Genomic DNA, 27,140 nt, shown 5'->3' with positions numbered 1-27,140 from the left:
CTGGCATTCCCTTCCCGTGATCCACAAGGACCAGGTCTATGCTACCTGCTCTCTCTGTTGAGTGCTCCCTGTGACCATGTCCGTAGATGCGTTCTGTATCTGGACCCCAGTCAGGAATAGCCTGCTAGGGCTTGCTGGCCCAGCAAAGCGGTACAGCATATGCCCAGCCCCTTGAAGTCATTGGGGTGGCTCAGGTGCTCAGAGCCTTGCGGGATCAATTAGCAACACTTGGAAGTGGCTCTTGAAATAAATGGGTGGTTGGTGTTTATGCTGGCAAGGATCCTTCCCACAATCCAGAAGAGCAAGTTCGTGGCTGCCACTGATGTGATGCACAGCAGTAATGTGAGGAGGGTTGTATCTAAGCATGGCCTTCACAACCCATGCTCATTGCAGCTCCATTGAAATCTGGCCCAGCCAGGTTTGACTTGAGCTCTTCAGCCTTGATCCCAACTGCTCCTAAAGCTGTTCTTATTTCCTGGATGATTCCATGGGCTGCCCTAGATCCCAAACCAACGATCAGCAAAGTGAGTACCAGCTCTCCATCCTGCCCGTAACGCTAACATGCACCAACTTGTGCTCATCCACAGAGCTCTTAGGGGCCCCCAGTGCAAATGCAGTAATAAGCCTGGCTTCTGTATGCATTTCTGAGATACTTCCAAAAGGGAGTGTCTGCACTGCAATTAAAAACCCAGGGCTGCTGGGCCAGCTGACTTGGGGTGTGGGGCTGTTTCATTTGTAGGGTAGGTCCTGCCTGAGCTCTGGGACCCTCCCACCTCACAGGATTCTAGAGCCTGAGCTCCAGCAGGAGCCCAAACGGCTGCATCACAGTGAAACAGCAGACTCAGCCTTACTCTGCCTGCACAGGCCAGCCATGGCAGTGCACAGACCCTCAGAGGCTTGCATAGCCTTGCCCAGCTGTTTTGTGGGCTGATGAGGGCAGATTTTGTATGGTATATCTCACCAGAGTTCTTGGGGACAAAGAGTTTACTTCTTCCATGTCTTTTGCAGGAATAGCAGAATAAATTCTAGAGGTGAAATCCTGGCCAAACTCGCATTAACTTCAGTGAAGCCAGAGCCCTACAGTCTTATCCCCACTCCCACAAATCCACCTAATGCAGAAAGTTTCTTATGCCTCCGACAACAGACACAAGCCATTTCCTCTCCCAGACATGGAGCCCCAGGGTATTTTGCTTTCCATGAATCTGGCCTGGGAGGTGCCTTTACACCTACGTTTTTTATGTTCCTTAGCTCACTTTTCTGTGCCTTTCCCTATATGCTTCATTGGCCAAAGGCCTTTGCTGCTACCTTCTGAAGTGTCTATTTTTACCTCAAGCCCTACAGCATGGTTCAGTGTGTTGGAGACATTTTTTTTCTGTCCTCCTAACCTTGCTGTGTGCTGCAGGGCGATGCTCTGGCCCCGCTGAACAAACTGGCCCCCCTGAACGAGAGAAAAGCATGACTGGCAAAGCATGCCCTCCCCTTGTGACTAGTGGCAACAAATCCAAAGCACAAAGGACACGATTCCCCTGGTACAGAGCGCCCAAAACAAGCCTGCCCCTACCTCCTCATTGCCTTCACATAGGGCTTGCATGGAGCATGTAGCATTGTGCACTGGGTTGAATTTCAACCTAAACTGACTAGCATTCTGTTCCTGTGTTCATTTCTACAGAAGGCTCCCATGTTTGCTAAAAGCAGCAATCCTGCTTGGCTCGGTCAGCCCAGTCTGAGCTCTTGTGATATTTGGGGGTTTCTTAAAGCCCCAGCTTCTGGAGTTGTGGGACTAGGTTTGAATCTCAGCTTTCAGTTAAAAAGACCTACATGGCAGTTTCTTGCTCTTGTGATTGTGGAGAAAAGCTTGAACATGTGACCCCCCCACCCCGCCACTGCCAAAAGGCTCAGGAAGCAGAAGAATAAAGAGCCCAATGGTGACTGGTTTTAAAATCTCATGATTTTTAAGCCACTCTCATGGTTTTGGGGGCCTGACTCATGATTTTGGTGGAACTGCACCCCAGCTAGTCACCAATCTCTGTCAAATAGCGTCTCCTGCATGGGACGTTGTAACTATGAATGTATGTCCATGTATGTATGTCCAGTTTTGGGCCCCACACTACAAGATGGATGTGGAAAAACTGGAAAGAGTCCAGCGGAGGGCAACAAAAATGATTAGGGGGCTGGAACACATGACTTATGAGGAGAGGCTGAGGGAACTGGGGACGTTTAGTCTGCGGAAGAGAAGAATGAGGGGGGATTTGATAGCTGCTTTCAACTACCTGAAAGGGGGTTCCAAAGAGGATGGATCTAGACTGTTCTCAGGGGTAGCAGATGACAGAACAAGGAGTAATGGTCTCAAGTTGCAGTGGGGGAGATTTAGGTTGGATATTAGGAAAAACTTTTTCACTAGGAGGGTGGTGAAACACTGGAATGCGTTACCTAGGGAGGTGGTGGAATCTCCTTCCTTAGAAATTTTTAAGGTCAGGCTTGACAAAGCCCTGGCTGGGATGATTTAATTGGGGATCGGTCCTGCTTTGAGCAGGGGATTGGATTAGATGACTTCCTGAGGTCCCTTCCAACCCTGAGATTCTATGATTCTATGCCCCCTAGCTCTGGCCTCCTGTCCAGTGACCTCCAACAGACCAGGTGCCTTTGCTAGTTAAAGGATTTGAGAGAGGACAATTCTCAGTTGTCTGCACTGAATACTAACAATCCCAAGGTTTCAGAGTAACAGCCGTGTTAGTCTGTATTCACAAAAAGAAAAGGAGTACTTGTGGCACCTTAGAGACTAACCAATTTATTTGAGCATGAGCTTTCGTGAGCTACAGCTCACTTCATCGGTAATCCCAAGGTTGTCAGTGTCTCCACATCTATAAACTCTTTTGTCCTGTTCGTCAGCTGAGTTGCCCTGCTCTTTACAAAGGCTCTGGCCAGTAAGCCAGAGCTTGCATGGCAGAGGGAAAGGTTCTGGGCTTTGGTGAAATTCCATGTCTTCACTAAATTGTATCAGTAGAAACGAAAACACTAATTCAAGCAATGAGCTACCATCAGCCCATTGTGCAGCAGCTAGAGAAGGGACGTGGTCTTGGCTTGTATCCACAGAGCTGTATACATCCAGGAGTTTCTGCTGTCCCTGTGTTTAAGGAATGCTACAGCAGTCAAAGATTTCGATCTCAAGGGCAGCACTGTAGCTCGCAGCCCATTGCCTGACCTTATCTCTGGAGGTCACCCTGTAAACCAGCCACATGCTAATCACTCCTACATTGGGATTATTTTATCTGTAAAATCTGAAAACCCTAGGCAAAGCCCTGCCTGGCCTCTCTATTCCTCCTCCTCCCATTCCCAATCCAGTCCTGCTCTGGGCACTAGCTGGGTTTGGTACAGTGTCACTGGAGCAGGAGCTCTCTCCATGCAGGGAGCTGAGGCAGGAGGAGCGCTGAGTGAAGACAGCACGACATGAGGCCTGGAGGGAAAGGGACAAAAGCCCATGAAGATCAGGGCAGTGAGTGGAAGCCTCCCAAAGAGACACTCGCACCCACAGGCCTGCTCCCTGGAGGAGTGAGGGTGTCTGGGTTTGCTCACCTCATTGGTAAACTGGAGAGAGATGATGCGCCCCAAAGGAGGGGCAATGTGCTCCAGTGAGTCGGGCCTCAGCCTGGCAGTCCTGAGGCCTGGCTTCTGTTCCTGGGTTGGCTAGGTGCCCCTCAGTTAGTCAAGCCACCTCTCTGTGGCCAGCTTCCACCTTTGCACATGAGTATAATAAAACCCCTTTTGCCAGGATAAGAGGTGCTATGGAGCAGCCCTCTTCATAAAGAGAAGACAGAGAGCCCTGAGGCTAATGCACAGTGCTGGAAGTCAGGGCTCCTGGATTCTAATCCCAGTTTTGCTGCTAGCTGACTTTCTGACCTTCAGCAAGACCTGTGCCTCAGTTTCCCCATCTGTAGCACACAGGTTCTGCCAGGGAAGTGTGGGGGTAATGCATTTGTATTTGTGAAGCACTTTGAGATCCTTGCAGGGGAAGGGCTGTAAACGTGCAACATGTTCTTAACACAGGGACTTTCCTGAATACTAGTGCATCAGCACACCAGGAACGGGGGCTGTGCAAATGCTATAGACAAAGAGACCCTGCTAGAGTCCTGCCCTGCCCTGGCTGGGGCTTCCTCATCAACATGCTCCCAGCTCCCAAGCCCAGCCTCTCCCCACAGGTCCTTCCCTGCCAAGGGAATTTTATGTAAGGTGCCTGCTTTCGTAACAGCTGCTTTTTCTGCCCCAGGCTCCCTGCACACATTCCCCATGTCCAGCTGCGGCCGGTTTCTCCTGCAGAAAGAGGGGGCTTTATCCTTTATTAAAACAACACCAAAGCCAGGCAGGGCAGAGGAGTCCTGTGGAGGTGGAGGCAGAGTGGGGCTGGGGTCGCAGCCTTTCCCCACCCAGTATCCCACTGGACTGGAAAAACCTGTCCATAGAGACAGGCATCACAAGCCAGCCACATCTATTCCCATGGCCTCCATCCTGGCCACGGGAATAGAGTCTGGCAGCACACACGTTCCTGACTTCACTCTCAAAGCCCCACGAGGGGGGAGGATTAGCCACGTTGCACCCATTGCCGCTGTGTCAGAGGCCCCACTGCAGTTGGGGCTGTATGGGAACAGAGTGAGAGACAGGCCCTGCCCTGAAGCATTCACCGACTAACTAGACAAGACAAAGGGTGGGATTGTTATCCCCAGCTCATTGGTGGGGACTGGCGGTACAGAGTGGGGATAGGACTTGCCCCAGGTCACCCAAGAGATCTGGGGCAGACCCAGGACAGGATCCCAGCTGTGTTGACTCTAAGCACAGATGGTGTCTGGAAACTGACACACCTACTCCTGACCTTGCGCTTGCAGGCTAGCGTCTGGTGTCATTTACCCCCATGAAATGTCATTGATTTCAGAAAGTGTGAAAGCAGCAATCGGACTGAAATCTCTGTTCCACTGCAGCACCATGTATTGGCTTCATGTGCACATGAATCAGATGTGCTGTTGCTTTTCACTGGCTGGGCTGAGACAGATAGGCTAAGGGACCTGAAATTAGCACTGCTAATAAAAGAGGATTTCTATTAGCTTAAGCAGCAGGGGTCTGTGGGTGAGGGGCAGAAGTACTGGGGTTCTAGGCTGAGCTCCCCAGATGGCTGTCACTTACAGCGTGTGGGTCCCCAGTAGGCTGAGCCCCTCAGAGCTCTCAGTGGTTTTGAATCCAATTGTTGAAGGCTTGTTGGTTTGGCATCAGATGTTGACTATCCAGAGTCTAGGCCCTGGTCCACACTAGCAGTTCAGGTCGAATTTAGCAGCGTTAAATCGATTTAACCCTGCACCCGTCCACACGATGAAGCCCTTTTTTTTCGACTTAAAGGGCTCTTAAAATTGATTTCTGTACTCCACCCCCGACAAGGGGATTAGCGCTTAAATCGGCCTTGCCGGGTTGAATTTGGGGTACTATGGACGCAATTAGACGGTATTGGCCTCCAGGAGCTATCCCAGAGTGCTCCATTGTGACCGCTCTGGACAGCACTCTCAACTCAGATGCACTGGCCAGGTAGACAGGAAAAGACCCGCAAACTTTTGAATTTCAATTTCCTGTTTGCATGGTCACCTGCAGCTTCCCACGCTGGCCAGAGCTCATCAGCAGAGGTGACCATGATGGAGTCCCAGAATCGCAAAAGAGCTCCAGCATGGACCGAACGGGAGGTACGGGATCTGATCGCTGTATGGGGAGAGGAATCCGTGCTATCAGAACTCTGTTCCAGTTTTCGAAATGCCAAAACATTTGTCAAAATCTCCCAGGGCATGAAGGACAGAGGCCATAACAGGGACCCGAAGCAATGCCACGTGAAACTTAAGGAGCTGAGGCAAGCCTACCAGAAAACCAGAGAGGCAAACGGCCGCTCTGGGTCAGAGCCCCAAACATGCCGCTTCTATGATGAGCTGCATGCCATTTTAGGGGGTTCAGCCACCACTACCCCAGCCGTGTTGTTTGACTCCTTCAGTGGAGATGGAGGCAACACAGAAGCAGGTTTTGGGGACGAGGAAGATGATGATGAAGTTGTAGATAGCTCACAGCAAGCAAGTGGAGAAACCGGTTTTCCCGACAGCCAGGAACTGTTTCTCACCCTGGACCTGGAGCCAGTACCCCCCGAACCCAACCAAGGCTGCCTCCTGGACCTGGCAGACGGAGAAGGGACCTCTGGTGAGTGTACCTTTTAAAATACTATACATGGTTTAAAAGCAAGCATGTGTAATGATTAATTTGCCCTGGCATTTGCGGCTCTCCTGGATGTACTCCTAAAGCCTTTGCAAAAGGTTTCTGGGGAGGGCAGCCTTATTCCGTCCACCATGGTAGGACACTTTACCACACCAGGCCAGTAGCACATACTCGGGAATCATTGTAGAACAAAGCATTGCAGTGTATGTTTGCTGGCGTTCAAACAACATCTGTTCTTTATCTCTCTGTGTTATCCTCAGGAGAGTGATATCATTCATGGTCACCTGGTTGAAATAGGGTGCTTTTCTTAAGGGGACATTCAGAGGTGCCCGTTCCTGCTGGGCTGTTTGCCTATGGCTGAACAGAAATGTTCCCCGCTGTTAGCCACGGGGAGGGGGGAGGGTCTAGCCACGGGGAGGGGGGAGGCAAAACGCGACCTTGGAATGAAAGCACATGTGCTGTGTATGTAATGTTAACAGCAAGGTTTACCATGAAAGAGTGTAGCCATTGTTCTAGAAAATGTGTCTTTTTAAATACCACTGTCTCTTTTTTTTTTCTCCACCAGCTGCCTGTGTTTCAAGGATCACAGGATCTTCTGCTTCCCAGAGGCTAGTGAAGATTAGAAGGCGAAAAAAACGCACTCGTGATGAAATGTTCTCTGAGCTCATGCTATCCTCCCACACTGACAAAGCACAGACGAATGTGTGGAGGCAGACAATGTCAGACAATGCAGACAATGCAGGAAAGCACAATATGACTGGGAGGAGAGGTGGCGGGCTGAAGAGAGTAAGTTGCGGGCTGAAGAGAGGGCTGAAGCTGAAAGGTGGTGGCAGCGTCATGAGAGGAGGCAGGATTCAATGCTGAGGCTGCTGGAGGATCAAACCAATATGCTCCAGTGTATGGTTGAGCTGCAGGAAAGGCAGCAGGAGCACAGACTGCCGCTACAGCCCCTGTGTAACCAACCGCCCTCCTCCCCAAGTTCCATAGCCTCCTCACCCAGACGCCCAAGAACGCAGTGGGGGGGCCTCCGGCCACCCAGCCACTCCACCCCAGAGGATTGCCCAAGCAACAGAAGGCTGGCATTCAATAGGTTTTAAAGTTTTAAACTTTTAAAGTGCTGTGTAGCCTGGTCCTTCCCTCCTCCACCACCCCTCCTGGGCTACCTTGGTAGTTATCCCCCTATTTGTGTGATGAATGAATAAAGAATGCATGAATGTGAAGCAACAATGACTTTATTGCCTCTAAAAGAAAAGGAGTACTTGTGGCACCTTAGAGACTAACCAATTTATTTGAGCATAAGCTTTCGTGAGCTACAGCTCACTTCATGGGATGCATACTGTGGAAAGTGTAGAAGATCTTTTTATATACACACAAAGCATGTATATAAAAAGATCTTCTACACTTTCCACAGTATGCATGCGATGAAGTGAGCTGTAGCTCACGAAAGCTTATGCTCAAATAAATTGGTTAGTCTCTAAGGTGCCACAAGTCCTCCTTTTCTTTTTGTGAATGCAGACTAACACGGCTGTTACTCTGAAACCTGTCTTTATTGCCTCTGCAAGTGGTGAACGAAGGGAGGAGGGGAGGGTGGTTAGCTTACAGGGAAATAGAGTGAACCAAGGGGCGGGGGATTTCATCAGGGAGAAACAAACAGAACTTTCACACCGTAGCCTGGCCAGTTATGAAACTGGTTTTCAAAGTTTCTCTGATGCGCACCGCACCCTCCTGTGCTCTTCTAACTGCCCTGGTGTCTGGCTGTGTGTAACCAGCAGCCAGGCGATTTGCCTCAACCTCCCACCCCGCCATTAACATCTTCCCCTTACTCTCACAGATATTGTGGAGCACACAGCAAGCAGTAATAACAGTGGGAATATTGGTTTCGCTGAGGTCTAAGTGAGTCAGTAAACTGCGCCAGCACGCCTTTAAATGTCCAAATGCACATTCTACCACCATTCTGCACTTGCTCAGCCTGTAGCTGAACAGCTCCTGACTACTGTCCAGGCTGCCTGTGTATGGCTTCATGAGCCATGGCATTAAGGGGTAGCTGGGTCCCCAAGGATAACTCTAGGCATTTCAACATCCCCAACAGTTATTTTCTGGTCTGGGAATAAAGTCCCTTCTTGCAGCTTTTGAAACAGACCAGAGTTCCTGAAGATGCGAGCGTCATGTACCTTTCCCGGCCATCCCACGTTGATGTTGGTGAAACGTCCCTTGTGACCCACCAGAGCTTGCAGCACTATCGAAAAGTCCCCCTTGCGGTTTATGTACTCGGCGGCTTGGTGCTCCGGTGCCAAGATAGGGATATGGGTTCCGTCTACGGCCGCACCACAGTTAGGGAATCCCATTGCAGCAAAGCCATCCACTATGACCTGCACATTTCCCAGGGTCACTACCCTTGATATCAGCAGATCTTTGATTGCGTTGGCTACTTGCATCACAGCAGCCCCCACAGTAGATTTGCCCACTCCAATTTGATTCCCGACTGACCGGTAGCTGTATGGCGTTGCAAGCTTCCACAGGGCTATTGCCACTTGTTTCTCAACTGTGAGGGCTGCTCTCATCTTGGTATTCTTGTGCCTCAGGGCAGGGGAAAGCAAGTCACAAAGTTCCATGAAAGTGCCCTTATACACGCGAAAGTTTCGCAACCACTGGGAATCATCCCAGACCTGCAACACTATGCGGTCCCACCAGTCTGTGCTTGTTTCCCAGGCCCAGAATCAGCATTCCACCGCATGAACCTGCCCCATTAGCACCATGATGTCCACATTGCCAGGGCCCGTGCTTGGAGAGAAGTCTGTGTCCATGTCCTCATCACTCACGTCACCGCACTGACGTCGCCTCCTCGCCTGGTATCGCTTTGCCAGGTTCTGGTGCTGCATATACTGCTGGATAAGGCATGTGGTGTTTAATGTGCTCCTAATTGCCAAAGTGATCTGAGCAGGTTCCATGCTTGCCGTGGTATGGCGTCTGCACAGGTAACTCAAGAAAAAAGGTGCAAAACGATTGTCTGCCCTTGCTTTCCCGGAGGGAGGGAGGGAGGGAACGGGGGCCTGACGATATGTACCCAGAACCACCCGCGACAATGTTTTAGCCCCATCAGGCACTGGGATTTCTACCCAGAATTCAAATGGGCAGCGGAGACTGCGGGAAAGCTACCCACAGTGCAATGCTCCGGAAGTCGACGGTTGCCGCGGTACTGTGGACACATTCCACTGACTACATGCACTTAGAGCATTTGTGTGGGGACACACACAATCGACTGTATAAAAACGCTATCTACAAAACCGATTTCTATAAATTCGACCTAATTTCGTAGTGTAGACATACCCTAGGTGAGTGAACTAGGTAGGTCACCTGTGAACAAGGGCCTGGCTTCATGTGAGGGGGGATTCAATGATGAGATTGACATTCATGTCTACAGCACCTTTCATCACGAAGGAGTCCAAAGTACCCATATTAGAATCACTGAATGACAGCCACCTCTGGGGAGGAGGGCACAGCAACATGATGCACATGTGGACAGAAAACAAAGCAAGCTGTAATTGTCTGAAACTGCAGGGGGAAGATTTGTGGGGTGTGGGCCAGGACACCAGGGCTAGCATCTTGACTCTCCAAAGGGTGTCGACAAGACATAGGTGCCTCTGCTGGCAGTGATCCTTCTGCTGCTGCGGGACAGTGGTGCCCAGCAGGACACGGGTCCCAGGCATTTTGCTCTACCAGGGCTGGAGCAGTGAGATGCCCAGGAGTTACTGCCAGCTGCCAGCTGCCAGCTGAATGTGACTGCCTGACACATGGGAAGCAGGAACAATGAGCAGAGAACACAGTGGAAGGGTCAGTGGGGTTGCCTTACGTAAGCTCCCCCGATAAACAACATGTGTTAGGAATTTCAGACAAAAGATTGCAAAACCCCAGTGGTTGGGCGTGGGCGAAAACAGTACTGCTCCCCTGGGCCTCTCTGCAAACTACAAGCCCACCCTCCCAGCAGGGTCCTGTCAATCCCGGTGTCCACTCAGCAAAAGCACGGGGCTCATGCAGGGGCTTCTCTCCCTCCTGAACATTCCTGCCAGTCACCACTCTGCATGGCCTGGAAACATCCCAGCCCAGGCTGCACGGGATGAGCTCCCGACACGGCACACATCAAACTTGGCTCAGCCTTGCTAAGCAGGTATATTCCTCAACCCCAAGGTCTCTATCCCTGTCCACCTTTCAATCCCTCTTACAGAGCCAGCTCTGTGGGGAGTGACGCATACTGGTGTCAGAGTAGCAGCCGTGTTAGTCTGTATTCGCAAAAAGAAAAGGAGGACTCGTGGCACCTTAGAGACTAACATATTTATTTTAACAAATTTTAACAAATACATTTGTTAGTCTCTAAGGTGCCACAAGTCCTCCTTTTCTTTTCTTTTTGCGCATACTGGTCTGTCCTCTCACTCTCCCCCATCCCCCTCCTCGGCGCGTGGCCAGCCCGAGGTGTTTGGGAAGCCCCTGGCACATAGGGGAGCTAGTATCACTCAGTAGATAACAACAGCACAACTGGGGAACACAGTTCCAAGATGGTTTGCTTGCACCTGCCCTGCAGGACTGGAGCATGTGTAACCAGGTTGCAGTGCTGTCGTGTCATAGCTAGGTCCTGCCACACAGTAAACGGGACCAATGGGTGGGAGATTTGAGTTCTGTTCAGTGCATGCCCCTGGGCTCACTGAGCTGTGGCTTGTCCACGTGGGGAGTGTTTTGTAGATGATCATATGGACTTTTGCAGAATAACTAATCCAAAAGGAGTGGGTCCGTGCAGCCAGCCTTGACCCATCTCTCCCTGCATCAGCGCACAGCGTTCTGGGCAGGTGTCGCAGGGTGCGTTGTCCCACTGATGGGCGCTATTACTCTGGGATTCTTCTCGTAGTGGACTGTGGGATACCTTCACTGGAATTCTGGGACTTCGGGTCAAACTAGCCCGGTCAAGGGATCCCACTGTCTCTTTGGGGAGGAGGAGAAAGGCCTGGGCCGGAAGGGCACAGTGGCAAGTACGTGGGTGAGCATCTGGGACTGGAATCCAGCACTGGGTGAGCTGTAACTTCGGGCTGGCGACAAGGGACACAGGGATGGCGCCAAGTTGGGTGCAGGGGGGCAGGATGTGAGTGGCCCCGTCATGCTGAATGGGGCTGGTGCCTCCACGTGCAATGCTGGGTCTTCTCGGCTTGCCCTGCAGGCGGCTGGTGTCTCTGCGGAGGATGTGGCGCATGGCTGGTACTGCCCAAAGCAGCTGGTGCGGCTGTGGAGATGGCACGGAACAATTCGCTGCGTGTCTGCAGGAGATGCCCCGAGGGACTGGCACCTCTGTGGATCCAGTACAGTGGCGGAAGGGCTGCACATGTCTGGAGCCATGGCGCAGGGGACTGTGACACTTCAGGGGAGGGGGCTGCACGTGGCCAGCACCACGGTGGGATCTGCACACAGGGGAGGGGGCTGCACGTGGCCAGCACCACGGTGGGATCTGCACACAGGGGGAGGGGGCTGCACGTGGCCAGCACCACGGTGGGATCTGCACACAGGGGAGGGGGCTGCATGTGGCCAGCACCACGGTGGGATCTGCACACAGGGGAGGGGGCTGCATGTGGCCAGCACCCACAGTGCAAGGGGCTGCACCTGGTTGGCACCATGGTGGAGGGGGCTGCCTGCAGGGGAGGGGGCTGCACATGGCCAGCACTGCAGCCGTGGGTACAGGGCACCGGTCACATGCCTGGGGTTGCTGCGGATGCTCTGATCTAAGTGGCAGCAGGGGTCAGAGTGGTAGAGGGGTCTGTGCAGCGCACAGAGGCCCAGCTGGTTGGTTGAGTGGGGCCCTGATGCCAGGGGGTTTCTCCTTTCAGCTTCAGCCCCTTAGCATTTAACCCCGTGGGGGACTCTGACTGAATGGACGTGTGTCCCCGAGTCCCGGCTCCTCCCCAGATCAGCTGTTCAAGACGTTGCTGGGAAAGCGCAGGGTGCCGCAGATCAGCCATGTTCAGGGACTGAAGCAGTGATAAGGGGACAGGGCTGGGGCTGGGACCCACAGAGCCAATGGGGTAAGGGGCAATGGAAACATCGCCAGCAAAGCGGATTGTTGAAGGGCTGCAGACTTGCTCATGCCTCCTGCCCCACAGGGTGAATGGCACTGAATGGCACAACGCTCCTGCAAGGAATGTCCTGCTGGGGCAGCAGGAATAACTCTCACCACAGGAGCTAGAACTGTATGGGGCCCCTGCAGTGGAGAATCCCACCTGCCCAACCCTCCTGGCACACTTGTGTCCTTTCCCCATCTGCAAGGAGCACAGGGGCCTTCCCAGCCTGGCCAGCGTTTATTGTGGATTCCAGAGAAAGAGCGTGAGCTGGGCATCTGCTCCATGCCAGTCTGCACTGAGCCCAGCACAACGGGCACAGCCAGGCCCTGAGAAATTGACAGGGGCAGCGCACAGGAGGTGGAAGCTGAAGGGTTGCAGGGCCGTACTGCGTCAGTGTCAAGAGAGCAGGGCTTCCTCATGGGGGCTCACAGCCCATCTGGGGACAGCAACAAGAGCGAGCACCGAATCAGGTAAGAGGAGGGAGGCAGTAGCAGTGAGGGGCAACTTGGCAGGGGATCCCGCAGAAGGGCATGGGGGCAATGATGGATTAGCCACTGGGCCAACGGGGCCTGTGCCCAGGGGCCCTGGCCAATTTGGGGTCCCCAGAAAAATGGGTGCCCCTGTGCCCCGAACCGCTCTGCCTGCCTGGTACTCTTGCTGGCCGCACCCCAACCCCACTCCTTGGCAGGAGCACGGAAGGGGTTGGGGAGGACTGCAGGAGGAAGGGATGGGGAGCGGGCCCCACTGCTCTGGCGCAGGGCCCCACAAAACCCAAATCCGCCTTTGTGTGGTAGTATCATGTGGAAGAGACATGAGCCTGGGGAGTGAGGGGGAGCAAGGGCTGGGAGTGAACAAACACTAGGGTTAGGACTACAGAGGAGACCCCAATCCCACCCCCTTCATCACTTCCTTGGCCCAGCATCCACCTGGAGCTCCCCAGCCCTGGCTGAATAACTGGGCCACAGAATTCACTGGCAGCTCCCGTGGCCAAGCCCCTGCGCTCAGTATGCCTGCAGACATGGCTGGTTGGCTCCCGCAGTCTCTGGCATTTCCCTCTTCACCTAAATCTTCGTTTCTGGAAAGCAAATAGAGAGGGGCTGAGGGGAGGGGCACCACCTGGGCACTGCCAAGGGCCGCAGGCACCTTCCACTGCCCTTCAGTCCGCTTTCCTCTGAAGAGATAAGGGACGTCCTTCAGAGCCAATGATGGGGACTGGAGAAATGCCTCCTTATCCCAAAACATTAATGAGAGGGGTATGAGCCCGCTGCCCTGGAATGGACCCCATTTCCCCCCTGCCAGGGAGCCCCCGTCCCATGTGATCCTGTCCCCCATACCCCAAGGAGCCCCACCTCTTCTGACCCTGTCCCCCAAGCCCCAGAGAGCCTCCCCATCTGACCCCATTCCCCACACCCCAAGGAGCCCCACCCCTTCTGACCCTGTCACCCATGCCCCAAGGAGCCCTCCCATCTGATCCCATCCCTCACACCCCAAGGAGCCCCACGCATCTGACCCTGTCCCCCATGCCCCAGGGAGCCCCTCGTGACATTCTATACCTTGGGGGCAGGGCCGCCCTTAGGATTTATGGGGCCTTATGCAGTATTATTAAACTGGTGCCCCTATGCTCCACTGAAGGCCGTCCCCAGCCAGCGCTGCTGACCCCAGTGTGTCGAGGGGGCACAGCCACCACCCCTGCCCACGGACTCCCAACCCCCCACCTCCGCCATTGCTGACACACACGGAGCTTCATAGGCAGCAGATGCTGCGGCAGAGGCTCAAGGCCGGCTTCGCGCTGTCACATGGGGGCTGCACCTTGCCAGAGCCCACGGCCCTCCTGCAGCCCCTTGCCACCTGGCTCACCACAGCATTTTGGCAGGAAGTACCAAGCAGTAATAACAACAACAATAATGTGTGTGTGTGTGTGTGTGAGAGAGAGAGAGAGAGAGAGAGTGTGTTGGGGAGTGTGAGACTGTGTGTGTGTGACAATCTGTACTGGGGGACTGTGACTCTTGTATGTGGGTGTGAGAGCCAGTCTGTGTGAGAGAGACAGAGTGTGTGTGTGTTAGGGAGGTGTGAGAGACAGTGAGCGCACTGTCACTTTAAGTCTCCCTTGACTAACATGGAAGTTTCGCCCCTCCTGTCCTGGCCCTGGGCTGGAGACCCAGCGGTGCAGGCAGGCAGGGTCCAGGGCCGACTCCTCCGGGCGGTGGTGGGCCGGGGCCGGGGCCGGGCTGCTGAGGAGCGAGGGAGGGAGCAGGGGAGAAGCCCGCCGGCCCAGCGCAGGACAGGGGCCGGAGAAGGGAGGATTCCAGCCGCGGCCAGCGAGGGGAATGGGGCCCCAGATTTTCGGATGCCCTCTGCAGCCGTATATGCTGCTTATGCCAAAGGCCGGCCCTGCTTGGGGGAGAGTCCTGTAACCCCCATAGTCCTCATTTATACATAATTTTGATCTTGCATATAAAGCATGCCGTGTAAGGTATCAGGTATCTGCTGAATGCCGTTGTTCTATCTAAATCCGTGTATCATCAATGCATATGAAATTATATGAACTGTGTTGTATGGTTGTCACTAAAACACGCTGTGGTTTGGGAAGCGCCCAGATACTAGCTCTCCAGGGTCAATGACAAGGGAAGACGTGTGTGTGTGTGTGTGTGTGTGTGTGTTGCTTCACCTTGGGACTCAGCAACGCCCCCAGACATGCCTGGACTTGTGTTCTCCAAGCACATGGACTAAGGATGTAAAACAGAACACAGGGGCCCACTTCTGGGTCTTTCTCCTGCCCCCAATTTACAGGGCCGTCCCTAGATATTGTGGTGCCTTACACAGCCCCCCTGCAGGGGGGAAGGGGGCTGGCCCCATGCCTCTGCAGGGGGTTATCCCCAGGCCTCCGTGCGGGGCGGGGGGCTGCACCCAAGGTCTGTGGGGGGCAGGAGCAGGCTTGGGGGCACGGGGGAACCGCCCCCCAGCACGAGCTGGCGGAGCGGGTTGGGGCCGGGTCACTCCACTTCCTGCTACCCAGTGTTTGCAGGGCGCACCCAACTCCTGCTGCAGTCCCCCGCGGGCTGGGGAGGAGCAGGGGTGGGAAGAGGCGGGGCGGGGGGCGGCAGGAGTGGGGGCAGCTTTCCTGGCAGGCTCAGCCGGCCAGGGGATCAGGCTGGCCACTGGAGCAGCACGCAGCTGTGTAGGGCACCAGGAAATTTGGGGCAATTTGGTCCCCCAAATTTCCTGGTGCCCTGTGCAGCTGTGTAGTTTGCGTATGGGTAGGGACGGCCCTGCCACCTTATGCTGCAAGCAACAAGGACACTCTGAAGACTGAAGACTCCAACAGAGGAGACTGGCCCCCCATCTGACCCCATCCTCCATCCCAGTCAGCCCCCCCATCTGACCCCATCCCCAGGGAGTCCACTCAGACACCAGTTTGTGGTCTATGGGAGAGCTGCCTGAGGCTGGCATTAGATGACGGGAAGGAGACTTTTCCACTTCCTTCCCTCTGCCCTCCCCCTGGCCCCTCTCCCTGCTGAGCTGGGGCTGCACAATCCCATGCCACCCACTAGGCCTTGCAGGCTGATGGGGGACATGGGGGGCACTTGTCCTGCCGGCCGGGCCTTGGGGGGTTGTAACTCACCATCAAGCAGATGAAATTGATCTGTGGACTCACAGAACCCTGCAACAAAGGCCACATGTCAGTGTCCAGCACCCCACCTGTCCCCAAAGCACAGGGCGGGTCCACTGCCCCACGCCTTGCGCTGATGTGAACTGGCATCGCTGCATTGAAGTGAATGGATACCAGCTACACCCATTGACACCTGGCCCATGGATGTGAGGGGCATTGGGCTTTCATGTCAAGAGACCTGGTGTCAGCTGATATAGACCCCAAGGCAAAGTGCCAATGAGTTGTCCCTTGGCTCATGGGCACACATCCCTTACAACTTAGGCACACTCAGCAGCTCCTCTCCCCGGGAATCCCCAGGCTGGAGCAAATCCTGCTGTTTCCTGCCCACCCCTGCACTAGCGGGCCAGGGCTCCTTAGCCCACACCTCTCACAACCGCTCGCAGCAGCCTCTGGGCCCGCTCACCTGCTGCTGCTAAGAAATCATCGTGCCGCCCCATGCAGGCCTCGAGCACATCCTAAAAGGGCACAGTAGCTCAGGGCCATGGGACCTTGGGGGCTCTGCTTTACCAGCACCTCCTAAAATCTGCGTCCCAGCTCCCTGACCAGCTGCCCTGCCACAACCTCCTTCTGCTTCTGTCTGGAAAGATACCCACCAGCGATGACAAGTTCCCCAGTGCTCCCCACCCCATCTGAGTCTACACAGTGCCCCACAGAGCCTGCCCTGCTTTAGACTCGGAGCTCTGGCAACCTTCTGTTTGGCCAGGTCCAGCATGACCCTCACCGGGGCCTTTGGGTGCTACAGAAATAATGCTTTACAGGGTGTTTCTGGGCTTTGATGACTCCCAAGCTGCAGGTGGCCAAGCTAAGCTAAGCTGCTTTGGCAAGACAAGACAAAGGGGTGGGACGGGATGGTGGCGGAGCTGTGCCCTTAGCCAAGAACACCCTGCAAGAGCATTGGAGCAAACACCATTGTCCCTGGATCAAATGCACTGGGAGCTATTCCCCGGCTGGGAGTTAGGCCAGGGGGACAGCCATTCGGGCAGACTGCAGCACCAGGGGGTCCTCAAGCCCATCTTCATAGACTAACAGACTAAGGCCAGAAGGGATCATCCTTGTGATCATCTAGTCTGACCCACCGCTAATCACAGGCCACAGAACCTCACCCACCCACTCCTGTAATAGGCCCAGAACCTCTAGTTTGAAGCAGCAAATCACTCATGCCATAGGCGCAAACTCCGTGGGTGCTCCAGCCCTGGAGTACCCACGGAGAAAAATTAGCGGGTGCTCAGCATCCACTGGCTGCCAAGCTCCCCCTCTCCCACCCGCCCCCCCAGCACCTCTCCCCTGCTGGCGGCCCTGATGATCACTCCTCCTCCTCCCTCCTAACACCTCCTGCCCACCGTGAAGAGCTGTTTCACAGTGTGCAGTGCAGGTTGGCTTCAGGAGTGAGGGGGAGGAGCAAGGATGGGGGGCGCTCGGGGGAGGGGGAAGAACGAGGTGGGGAAGAGGCAGGGCGGGGGAGCAGGGGTGGGAAGAGGTGGGGCGGGGCCTTGGGGGAAGGAGTGTAGTGGGGTGGAGCGGGGTCGTAGCAGGGGCAGGAAGGGGTGGAGTGGGGGTGGGGCCTGGGTGGAAGCGGGGTCGAGCACCCTCCAGGTAGAGGGGAAGTTTGTGCCGATGACCCGTGCCCTAAGTTCCCTCTAAGCTGAGCGGCCGCGCAGCAGGCTATCAAGGGCCGTTCAGGTGCATAGTGGGGAGAGGTGACTCTCGTCCAGCCCCAGAGCTGCCTCAGCCAGGGAGAGGCACCAATCATAAAATCATAGAAGATTAGGGTTGGAAGATAGGTCATCTAGTCCAATCCCCTGCTCAAAGCAGGACCAACCCCAACTAAATCATCCCAGCCAGGGGCTTGGTCAAGCCGGACTGTAAAAACCTCTAAGGATAGAGATTCCACCACCTCCCTAGGGAACCCATTCCACTGCTTCACCACCATCCTAGTGAAATAGTGTTTCCTAATAACCAACCTAGACCTCCCCCACTGCAACTTCAGACTCCTTGTTTGTCATCTGCCACCATTGAGAACAGCCGAGCTCCATCCTCTTTGGAACCCCCCTTCAGGTAGTTGAAGGCTGCTATCAAATCCCCCCTCATTCTTCTCTTCTGCAGACTAAATAACCCCAGTTCCCTCAGCCTCTCCTTGTAAGTCATGTGCACCAGCCCCCTAACCATTTTCATTGCCCTCCGCTGGACTCTTTCCAATTTGTCCACATCCCTTCTGTAGTGGGGGACCTAAACTGGATGCAATACTCCAGGTGTGGCCTCACCAGTGCCGAATAGAGGGGAATAATCACTTCCCTCGATCTGCCGCGGCGGGGAAAGACACTCTACCCCAGCCCCGGGCTGCTGTGGCGAGAAAGGGCTGGGGGGAGTCCTCTCTCCCCATCACAGTCCCAGGGCATCTCGCAACGCAACCCCCTCATCCCTGGCCCCACCCCAGAGCCTGCACCCCCAGCCAAAGCCCTCACCCCCGCCCGCATCGCAATCCTCTGCCCCATCCCTGAGCCCCCTCCCACACTCCGAACCCCTCGGCCCCACTCCCGCCACACATCACCTCCATATGAGTGCACATAACAAAATTCTTTCCACACATGAATATAAACATTAGAGGGAACATTGCCTGTGCCCCAGGCTGCAGAGGAAGATGAAACCCCCCCATTGCACTGAGCAGGATGACCAGAACTCACCGTAAGTGGGGAAGTAGTAGGTGAAGTCCTCGTTCAAGTTCATCTCTGTGATGCGCTGCTCGAATTTACCCATGATGGCGTCACTGACCCGGACGCTGCGTCCTTTGGGAGGGGTGAAATAAAGAGAATCCAATGGCAGGCACTGTGTTCGGCCCCAGGACAGCAGTGACTGTGGAGAGTGGGTCAGGAACCATTCTATGGAACATTTCTTGTCGGAAATGCCAATTTGTTGAAAGCGAAACTTTCCCAGTGAAAGGGGCAGTTTTGACAAACATTTCCACTCAGAAATTTTTTTTTGAAATTGTTGAAATGTTTCATTTTGATATTTTCTAAAGAAAACATTCCAGTTTCTCTGTTTCAAAGCAACTCTACATTTAGAGGTGTAAACTACTTATACTAAAGAAACCCACATTTTAAATAGTCAAAATTTAAATGAAACATTTTGAATGATGCAGTTGACATTTTTTTCTGATGTTTAGTTTGTGAACATTTTTGAGATTTCGATTTTTTATCTCTGTTCTGGATGGGGCCATTTTTCAACATTTCAAACATGTTTGTGGGGCAGGAAAAGCATTTCAAGCCCAGCTCTAGCCCTAGGCTGGTGATCTTCCATCCAGTGTCTGGAGCCACCAGACCAAATTCAGCCCTCACATGAGCAAGTGTGATTCCTACCGCACAATTGAGCCCAGCCTCAAACCAAGACATTTGCAGCCTCCAGGAAGCGTTGCTGCCACGTGAAATAGAATCAGTCCCAAAGCCCCACTGCCCTCACATTGTCCCACAGCAGAGCCCTACCCCTCTGGCACGGTGCCACCCCTATGTGTGGGGAGCAGCCGGAGCACAAACAGTGCTGGTTCTGGACCCCATGGCTATAGCCCTGAAATAGGAGGGAGCAGCCTGGAGGAAATGCCCTATGACACAAGCTGGGGCGCTGAGCAAAGTCACCCCAATCTAACCTGTAAGCAAACAAAACTTGGGGCAGCTTGTCTGGGCCCTACCCAATGAGGGCCACTAGTGCCCGCTGGGTCCAAACATTCCCCCCAGTCTGTCTGCCCCACTGTGCCTCAGTGCCCCTCCATGGGGAGGCAATTCCCCAGGGAAGCTAATGGCAAGGCCATGAGTCTGCACACCCACCATAGAGCTTGATGGAGATCTTCCGGAGCTTCTGGTAGTACAGGATGGCGTAGCTGTTGTAGTCTGTCTCCCCCACCACCACATCCACATTGCTGCCACGGCCTAGGAGCCAAAGCCATGGGATAGCAAATTATGGACTGGTCTCATGATAGTGTGTAGAGACCCCGGGCAGGGATCAGGGACCAGGGCACCATTGTGCTAGACTCTGTACTAACTGCAGTGACACTAGCTAGACAACGAAGGCTGGCCAGAGAAAGAAAGGGTGGTTCAGTGGTTATGGCATGTGCCTAGGACTCAGGACACGTGGCGTTGAGTCGCCGCTCCACCCTGTGCTTTGTGGGTGCCCTTGCACAATACAAGTTAGAGGCCTAAGTACTTTAAAACCCTGGTCCTCAGCCTGTCTGTGCCTCAGTTCCCCATCTGTACAATGGGGTAATAGCCCAGCCCTGCCCCCCAGGGGTGTGTGAGGAGAAATACATGAAGGACTGTTGCAGAGTTGTTGTAGCTGTGTTGGTCCCAGTGTATGAGAGAGACAAGGTTGGGGAGGTGATTTATTGAACCAGCATCTGGTGGTGGAAGGGACAAGCTTGCGAGCTTCACAAGAAGAGCTCTGTGGAGCTCGAAAGCTTGTCCGGATAAGCCCATCAGTGGATGGAGGATATGGCCATCAGTGGCTATTAGCCAAGATGGTCAGGGACACAACTCCATGTTGTGGCTGTCCCTAAGCCTCTGACTGCCAGAAGCTGGGAGTGGACGACAGGACGACTCAATGATTGTTCTGTTCATTCCTTCTGAAGCACCTGGCATTGGCCATTGTCGAAAGACAGGACACTGGGTTAGATGGACCACTGGTCTGACCCAGTATGGCCATTCTTAGGTTCTAATATGAGCTACCACCTTGTCTCTTCCATTACAGATTGTGAGATGTTCACATACTATGCTGATGGGGGCCAGAGAATTAACACGGGCCTCTCCACCCACAAGCTATGCCCTGATCATCAGCTGGAGTCCCTACGGGAGCAAACATCAATAGAAGGTCAAACAACAGCTTGGCGAAGCAGAATTGCCCCATGCTCACCAGCCTCCATATTTCCTGCCATGCTAATAACGGGCAGATCTGGGAGCTCAACCAGCTCGTGCCTTGTCGCTAGCTTTGTTGTTTCAAAGTCCTGCCTAGGAACACGCCAAACACACCCCACACTAACCTCCTCCAGCCCCAGCTCCTCACTCACCTTTCAGGAGGAATCGCCCCTTGGCCTTGGTGGAGCAGTATTGCTGCTTAATCTCCCAGCATGCTCCATCTCTGCGCATGTCAAGGGAGAAAGACAGCATGTGTGTTAGATTCCTCCGACCCAGCCAGAGAAAAGCCACCGCTTGGCAAGGACCCATCAAAGAGCAAAGGTTTCAGATGTGATGCATTCCACTTTCGTGGCTGCACCTTGCTGCTGTTTTCTTTATTGCCCTGGTTTACGTATTACTCATTTGCTGGTGTTATTTTTACATGCTCAGAATGAGTTACAGGGAGAGGTCAATGCAGGGGGCACAGTTTGTGTTCTAATATTGACTCAGCGCTGCGGGAGCTTGGGTAAGTTACATGGGCCAGAGTTTCATCTGGGTGCTGAGCTCTTTGGAAAATGTGTCTGTGTCACAGTGGGAACTGCTGGGGGCTGAGCTCTTGAAAACTCTGGCCCTGAGTTCTGAAATCTGGCCACACTGACCTCGAAGTTAGTTCCCTCCACCCTGGGTGCCCAGCTTTAGACACCCAGGTATCTAATATCAGACACCTAAAACTCACCCAAAGTGAGGATGTGCCTGATCTGTAAACAGAGGCTGATAAGCCTCCCCCACCTTGCGAAAGGCCTCATGGGCTATGGAGGCAGCCGTGCAATGAAGTATTAATATGAAACATTGTTACGTTCCTCCTTTCTAAGTGCGTAGAGCACTGGGCTGGGACTCAGGAGACCTGGGGTCTGCTGCTGGCCTGTTGCGTGACTCTGGGCAACTCATTTCCCCACTCTGTGCCTCAGTTTCCCCCACTTGTACAATGGGGATAATGATACTGACCTTCTTTGGAAAGTACTTTGAGCTCCATGGATGACAAGTGCTAGATGGCAGTGAGGTGGTATTACCTACCTGTCAGCATTACCCACACGCTGTGGGCAGCCTTCATTTAAACAATGGAACTGAAAGTGCCAAGAAATGTGGGTTGCTGAAGCAGCCATTATTCTGACACTCCTTAAGGGGTGAGGAAGGGGGCTGGGCTAGGTGTCTGGTGACAGTTTAGGCGAAGAGAGTCATAGAATCATAGAATCTCAGGGTTGGAAGGGACCTCAGGAGGTCATCTAGTCCAACCCCCTGCTCAAAGCAGGACCAATCCCCAATTAAATCATCCCAGCCAGGGCTTTGTCAAGCCTGACCTTAAAAACCTCTAAGGAAGGAGATTCCACCACCTCCCTAGGGAACCCATTCCAGTGCTTCACCACCCTCCTAGTGAAAAAGTTTTTCCTAATATCCAACCTAAACCTCCCCCACTGCAACTTGAGATCATTACTCCTCGTTCTGTCATCTGCTACCACTGAGAACAGTCTAGATCCATCCTCTTTCGAACCCCCTTTCAGGTAGCTGAAAGCAGCTATCAAATCCCCCCTCATTTCTTCTCTTCTGTAGACTAAACAATCCCAGTTCCCTCAGCCTCTCCTCGCAAGTCATGTGTTCCAGTCCCCTAATCATGTTTGTTGCCCTCCGCTGGACACTTTCCAATTTTTCCACATCCTTCTTGTAGTGTGGGGCCCAAAACTGGACACAGTACTCCAGATGAGGCCTCACCAATGCCAAATAGAGGGGAATGATCACATCCCTCGATCTGCTGGCAATGCTCTTATTTATATAGCCCAAAATGCCACTAGCCTTCTTGGATACAAGGGCACACTGTTGACTCAGATCCAGCTTCCCATCCTCTGTAACCCCTAGGTCCTTTTCTGCAGAATTGCTGCCTAGCCATTCGGTCCCTAGTCTGTAGCGGTGCATTGGATTCTTCCGTCCTAAGCGCAGGACTCTGCCCTTGTCCTTGTTGAACCTCATCAGAATTCTTTTGGTCCAATCCTCTAATTTCTCCAGGTCCCTCTGTATCCTATCCCTACCATCCAGCATATCTACTACTCCTCCCAGTTTAGTGTCATCTGCAAACTTGCTGAGGGTGCAATCCACACCATCCTCCAGATCATTAAGGAAGATATTGAACAAAACTGGCCCCAGGACCGACCCTTGGGGCACTTCGCTTGATACTGGCTGCCAACTAGACATGGAGCCATTGATCACTACCCGTTGAGCCCGACAATCTAGCCAGCTTTCTATCCACCTTATAGTCCACTCATCCAGCCCATACTTCTTTAACTTGCTGGCAAGAATACTGTGGGAGACCATATCAAAAGCTTTGCTAAAGTCAAGGAATAACACGTCCACTGCTTTCCCCTCATCCACAGAGACCTGTTTCAGGGCCCAGCAAGTCATACACTAGCTGGCTCTAAATTAATATCCACAGCTACATGGTAGTGAGTTCCAAGCTAAACTCCCTCTGAGGTCAGGGTCACTAGGGAGCATAGGCTTTTGGGTGAAGTTCTGGGCCCATTTAAGTCAATGGTTTTTTCATTGACCTCAGTGGGCCCAGGATTTTAGCAATTGTTTTTATCACATTACATCAAACATCCCAGGGAAAGAAGTGACCAAATGCAAAGCCAGGTAGCTGCCTGACCCCTGGCTCACTTGCCAGCTCTGAACCGAAGGTGAGCCAGAAAGTGCCCGGAGGCAGTGCCCTGTGCGCTCACGCAAAGAAAAGGGAAAGGTCAGAGAAAGGCACATTTGGGGACACTACGAAAGGGAATGTGGCCAGGAAATAATGAGCAATCCCCCTCCGCACCCCCAGCCAAAGCACTGAAGAGAGTCAGCCTGCAAGGCCTGTGGGTGGGTATGACATTCTGTACCTTGGGGGAGCACCCTGTAACCCTCCTCCTTATTCCTCATCTGTATATAATCGTGATCTTACATCTAAAGCATGCCTTGTAAGGTATCAGGGGAAAGGTTATGATCTGCTGAGAGTCATTTCTCTATCCATAGATGTGTATCATTAACGCATATGAAGTTATGAGATTGTGTTGTATGGTGGTCACTAAAACATGCTGTAAGTTGGGGAATCAGGCAGATATTAGCTCTCCAGAGGCAACAGCAAGGAAAGTAACCAACGCCTGGGCAGGGTGTCAAACAACCCATCAGCAGCCATTGTCCAGCAAGGGAGCTACAATTCAATGACTCACCTGCATGAGGCCACACCAGGGATATTGCTCAACCTTGCCCGGAGACTCAGCAATGCCCCCCAGACATGCCTGGGCTTGTGTTCTAAAAGCACATGGACTGAGGGTATAAAACTGAACACACGGGGCCCAGGCTTGGCCTTTCTCCTGCCCCCACCTACGCTGCAAGCAACAAAGGCACTGCGAGAAAGACTGAAGACTGCAACAGAGGAGACTGGCCCAGATTTAAGGGACAAATCTATATATTAAGGACTGCAATATCCAGTGGGGTGAGAAAAAACTTCTTAAACTAGTTGCTGCCCAGTCTAATAGGGTTGAGAGGTTAGGCTGCTTGGTTATATTTTATTTCTTTTGGTAACTAACTCTGACTTTTTGCCTATCACTTAGTATCACTTAAAATCTATCTTTTATAGTCAATACATTTGTTTAACTGTTTATCTTTACCAGTGAGTCTGTATGAAGTGTGTGGCAAATCTGCTGTTTTGCAAAGGCTGGTGTATGTCCACTTTCCATTGATGAAGTGGGGAACCAATTAACAAATTTGCACTATTCATCTTGAGCAGTGCAAGATGGTATATTCCTGGGATACAGTGCTGGGAGCTGGGGGATTTGGCTGGTGCCTTTCTCTGTGTGATTCATGAGTGGCTCTGGGAGCATTCATGCAATCTAGCTGGGTGTGGAGTCTCCACATGCAGTGGTGCTGAGTGATAACAGCACCTGGAGGGGTTTGCTGCTGGTCACCAGCAAGGAGTGTGAGAGACAGCCCAGGTTGGAGAGAGTTCAGGGAGCACAGCGATCCCACGGTCCCAGGCTGCACCCAGGGATCCCATCACAGTGGGACTGTACTTCAGGAGTATGCCTCAAGGGGACAGATGCCTGCCTGCAGCATCACCACACTACACACAGGAGTAGGCTGAGGCTTTGGGGGAAGGGTAGTGCAGTGACTCCTTTGGGCCTGAGTTTTCAATGTGTGTGCCTGTGCACACATGTGTGTTCATGTGAATGTGTGTGTGTGTGCACATGGGTAGCATCGTTAGGCCCCCAAGCTGCAGCGTCTCCTCCCTTACCAGGGATAGTTTTTTCTCTCTCCTCATATTCCAGGTTCTCTCTGCAGGCAAAGGGGCTGGGAAGTGACTGAGATTCTCCTCTCCATTTCTAATCACGCCAAAGCAGTCTGGTGGAGTGGGGGGGAAATCTTGCTTTAGCAGGGTCAGCAGCAGATAACACGTTGGCCCAGTGCTGCAACGCCCTCTCTGCATTACCAGCTCAGCTGTGACCCCACGTCTTGCCTTCAGCCTTAATGGAGGTCTTTGTTGCTGTGGGCCCCGAACCAGCCCAGTTCTTAGCCACGTGTGCTTGAGCCCACTGAAGTCAAGCATGTGCTTTGTAAAACGGGGCTGAGTCCTTTTGCTTAAAGCCAAGTATGTGCTTAATTGCTGTGCTGAATCAGGGCCACACTTCCAAACCTCACCGCCCTCCCTTCCAGTTTGTTCCTCTTTTCCTTGAATGAGGAGCTCCCTGCTGAGGAACTGCAAGGGCAGGCCAAACCCTACACACTGGGCTGGAATATCTTCTGGGTAGAGCCAGGCAGAAGTTGTTTGCAGGCTCTGCCATGAGGCCCCCAGACTGCTGACTTCACAATAGAGGTTTCTTCGCTGCAGAGCCGCTGCCACCCACAGGAGACTCAGAAAAGCTGACTGGAATTAAGAGCTTTAATTACAAGCTGTATTTTCAAGCACAGTTCACAGTTTTCCCTTGGCACTTGTGCGAGGTAAGGAGGTAGCCACCTGCCTTGTAGTAATTGAATGGAACAGGTGAGCATACCTGCAGTACCTACTTGAGAACACTAGGGGGTGCTAAGGGAGTGGCTTAAAGAAGCAGAACAAGCTGCAGTGCTCTGGAGAGGGGGCCCTGGGGTAGCCGGGCATCTCACACTGACCGGCATCAGCACCACGGAGCTGTCGCGGCTCTCACACGGGGCGTCAGGCCTGGTGGCCTGGGGTGAGGAAGGGCTGCAGCTGAGCCCCAGGGGTCGTCAAGCAGGTCCTACAAGCCGAGCTCAGAGCACACAGCACGGGAGGTCAGGGCGTCTGATCCAGCTCAGCCTGCCGGCCCAACACGCGTTCCTCGCTGGGCCACTTACAGTTTCCGGAAGGTACTGACAGCCAGCGACTTCCCTTCAGAGGCAGCCACCGCCATGGTTGTTGCTTCCAGCTGGTGATTATATTCTCTTAGGTAGTCACATTTGGAGGCCACACCAACCAGCAACCACTTCCCTGAAAACTACAAGAGGACGGGGGGTTGGCACAAGGCAGTCATCTTCGCCCCATCCCTCCCGCAGCAAGGGCAAAACTCTGGCTGCTGTTGGGTCTTGAAGCAAGGACCCTGAGGAGCCAAAGGCAGAAGCTGCAGCATCTGAGCTGGTGGAATCCCTCTCTCTCATGGCTGATGGTGGCAAAAGAGCTTATTGGTGACTATCCACCAGGGGCAAGACCCTGACATACAGGCTCCCCGCTCAGCTCCACAGACATACACAAGGAGCGGTTTTAGGGCACCGTCGTTTTGACGCAGGTGCTGTCCCCATGGGCTTAACAAGTGCCTGCTTCCCCAGCGGCCAAATGAATTACACAAGGAGCAATGGATTGGGTGCAGGTTACAGTTAGGCAAAAATGCAGCATTCTTTTGGGTGACATTTACAAACAATATTTATAGTTTTGTTCCTGGCTACTTCGCAGCCCCCCAAATTTTGTTTTTTGACCCCGCACCTCCAGCGTGCTCATGAAATGACACTTCCGGCATCAAAACACATAGACATGCCGCTGGACACTGAACCATCATTTCTACGTCTCTTCTTTGAAATGCTGCAGTTTTTGTTTGATTGTCTAACTTACAGAACTGACCAGATTCTGAGCAAAAAAGTTACACTTTGTGAGATTTGAGCTACATTTATCCTATTTCTCGAAATAGAAATTAAATGCACAGATCTGATGTTATGACACATACATAACAGTAGCACCTGATA

General features: G+C 53.2%; 1 protein-coding gene and 1 long non-coding RNA gene across 4 annotated transcripts in view; one reads left to right on the top strand and one right to left on the bottom strand.

Annotated features, from left to right (window-relative positions):
• Positions 1 to 10,601: 10,601 nt before the first annotated feature.
• C8G (complement C8 gamma chain) overlaps positions 10,602 to 27,140 on the bottom strand; it is an 18,910-nt gene continuing 2,371 nt past the window's right edge. The window contains exons 2-7 of one of the 2 annotated variants that reach the window (XM_073314416.1): positions 26,262 to 26,401; positions 21,044 to 21,114; positions 19,812 to 19,913; positions 18,678 to 18,779; positions 15,949 to 15,987; positions 10,602 to 12,762 (exon numbers count right to left, since the gene is read on the bottom strand). In XM_073314416.1, the coding sequence (XP_073170517.1) occupies positions 12,752 to 12,762; positions 15,949 to 15,987; positions 18,678 to 18,779; positions 19,812 to 19,913; positions 21,044 to 21,114; positions 26,262 to 26,401 (465 nt within the window). In that variant the 3' untranslated portion in view covers positions 10,602 to 12,751. Of the gene's footprint in view, positions 13,402 to 15,948; positions 15,988 to 18,677; positions 18,780 to 19,811; positions 19,914 to 21,043; positions 21,115 to 26,261; positions 26,402 to 27,140 lie in introns of both variants that reach the window. The other variant, XM_073314415.1, reaches the window with a different exon arrangement.
• LOC140899247 (uncharacterized) overlaps positions 23,113 to 27,140 on the top strand; it is a 16,243-nt gene continuing 12,215 nt past the window's right edge. For both annotated transcript variants that reach the window (XR_012155252.1, XR_012155254.1), the window contains exon 1: positions 23,113 to 24,387. This is a non-coding gene — a long non-coding RNA (uncharacterized lncRNA). The remainder of the gene's footprint in view (positions 24,388 to 27,140) is intronic.

Source organism: Lepidochelys kempii, chromosome 16 (genome assembly GCF_965140265.1).
Source record: "Lepidochelys kempii isolate rLepKem1 chromosome 16, rLepKem1.hap2, whole genome shotgun sequence".
Lineage (NCBI taxonomy): Eukaryota > Metazoa > Chordata > Testudines > Cheloniidae > Lepidochelys > Lepidochelys kempii.
The sequence above is the reverse complement of the archived record's forward strand: the minus strand, read 5'-3'. Positions and strand labels throughout refer to the sequence as shown.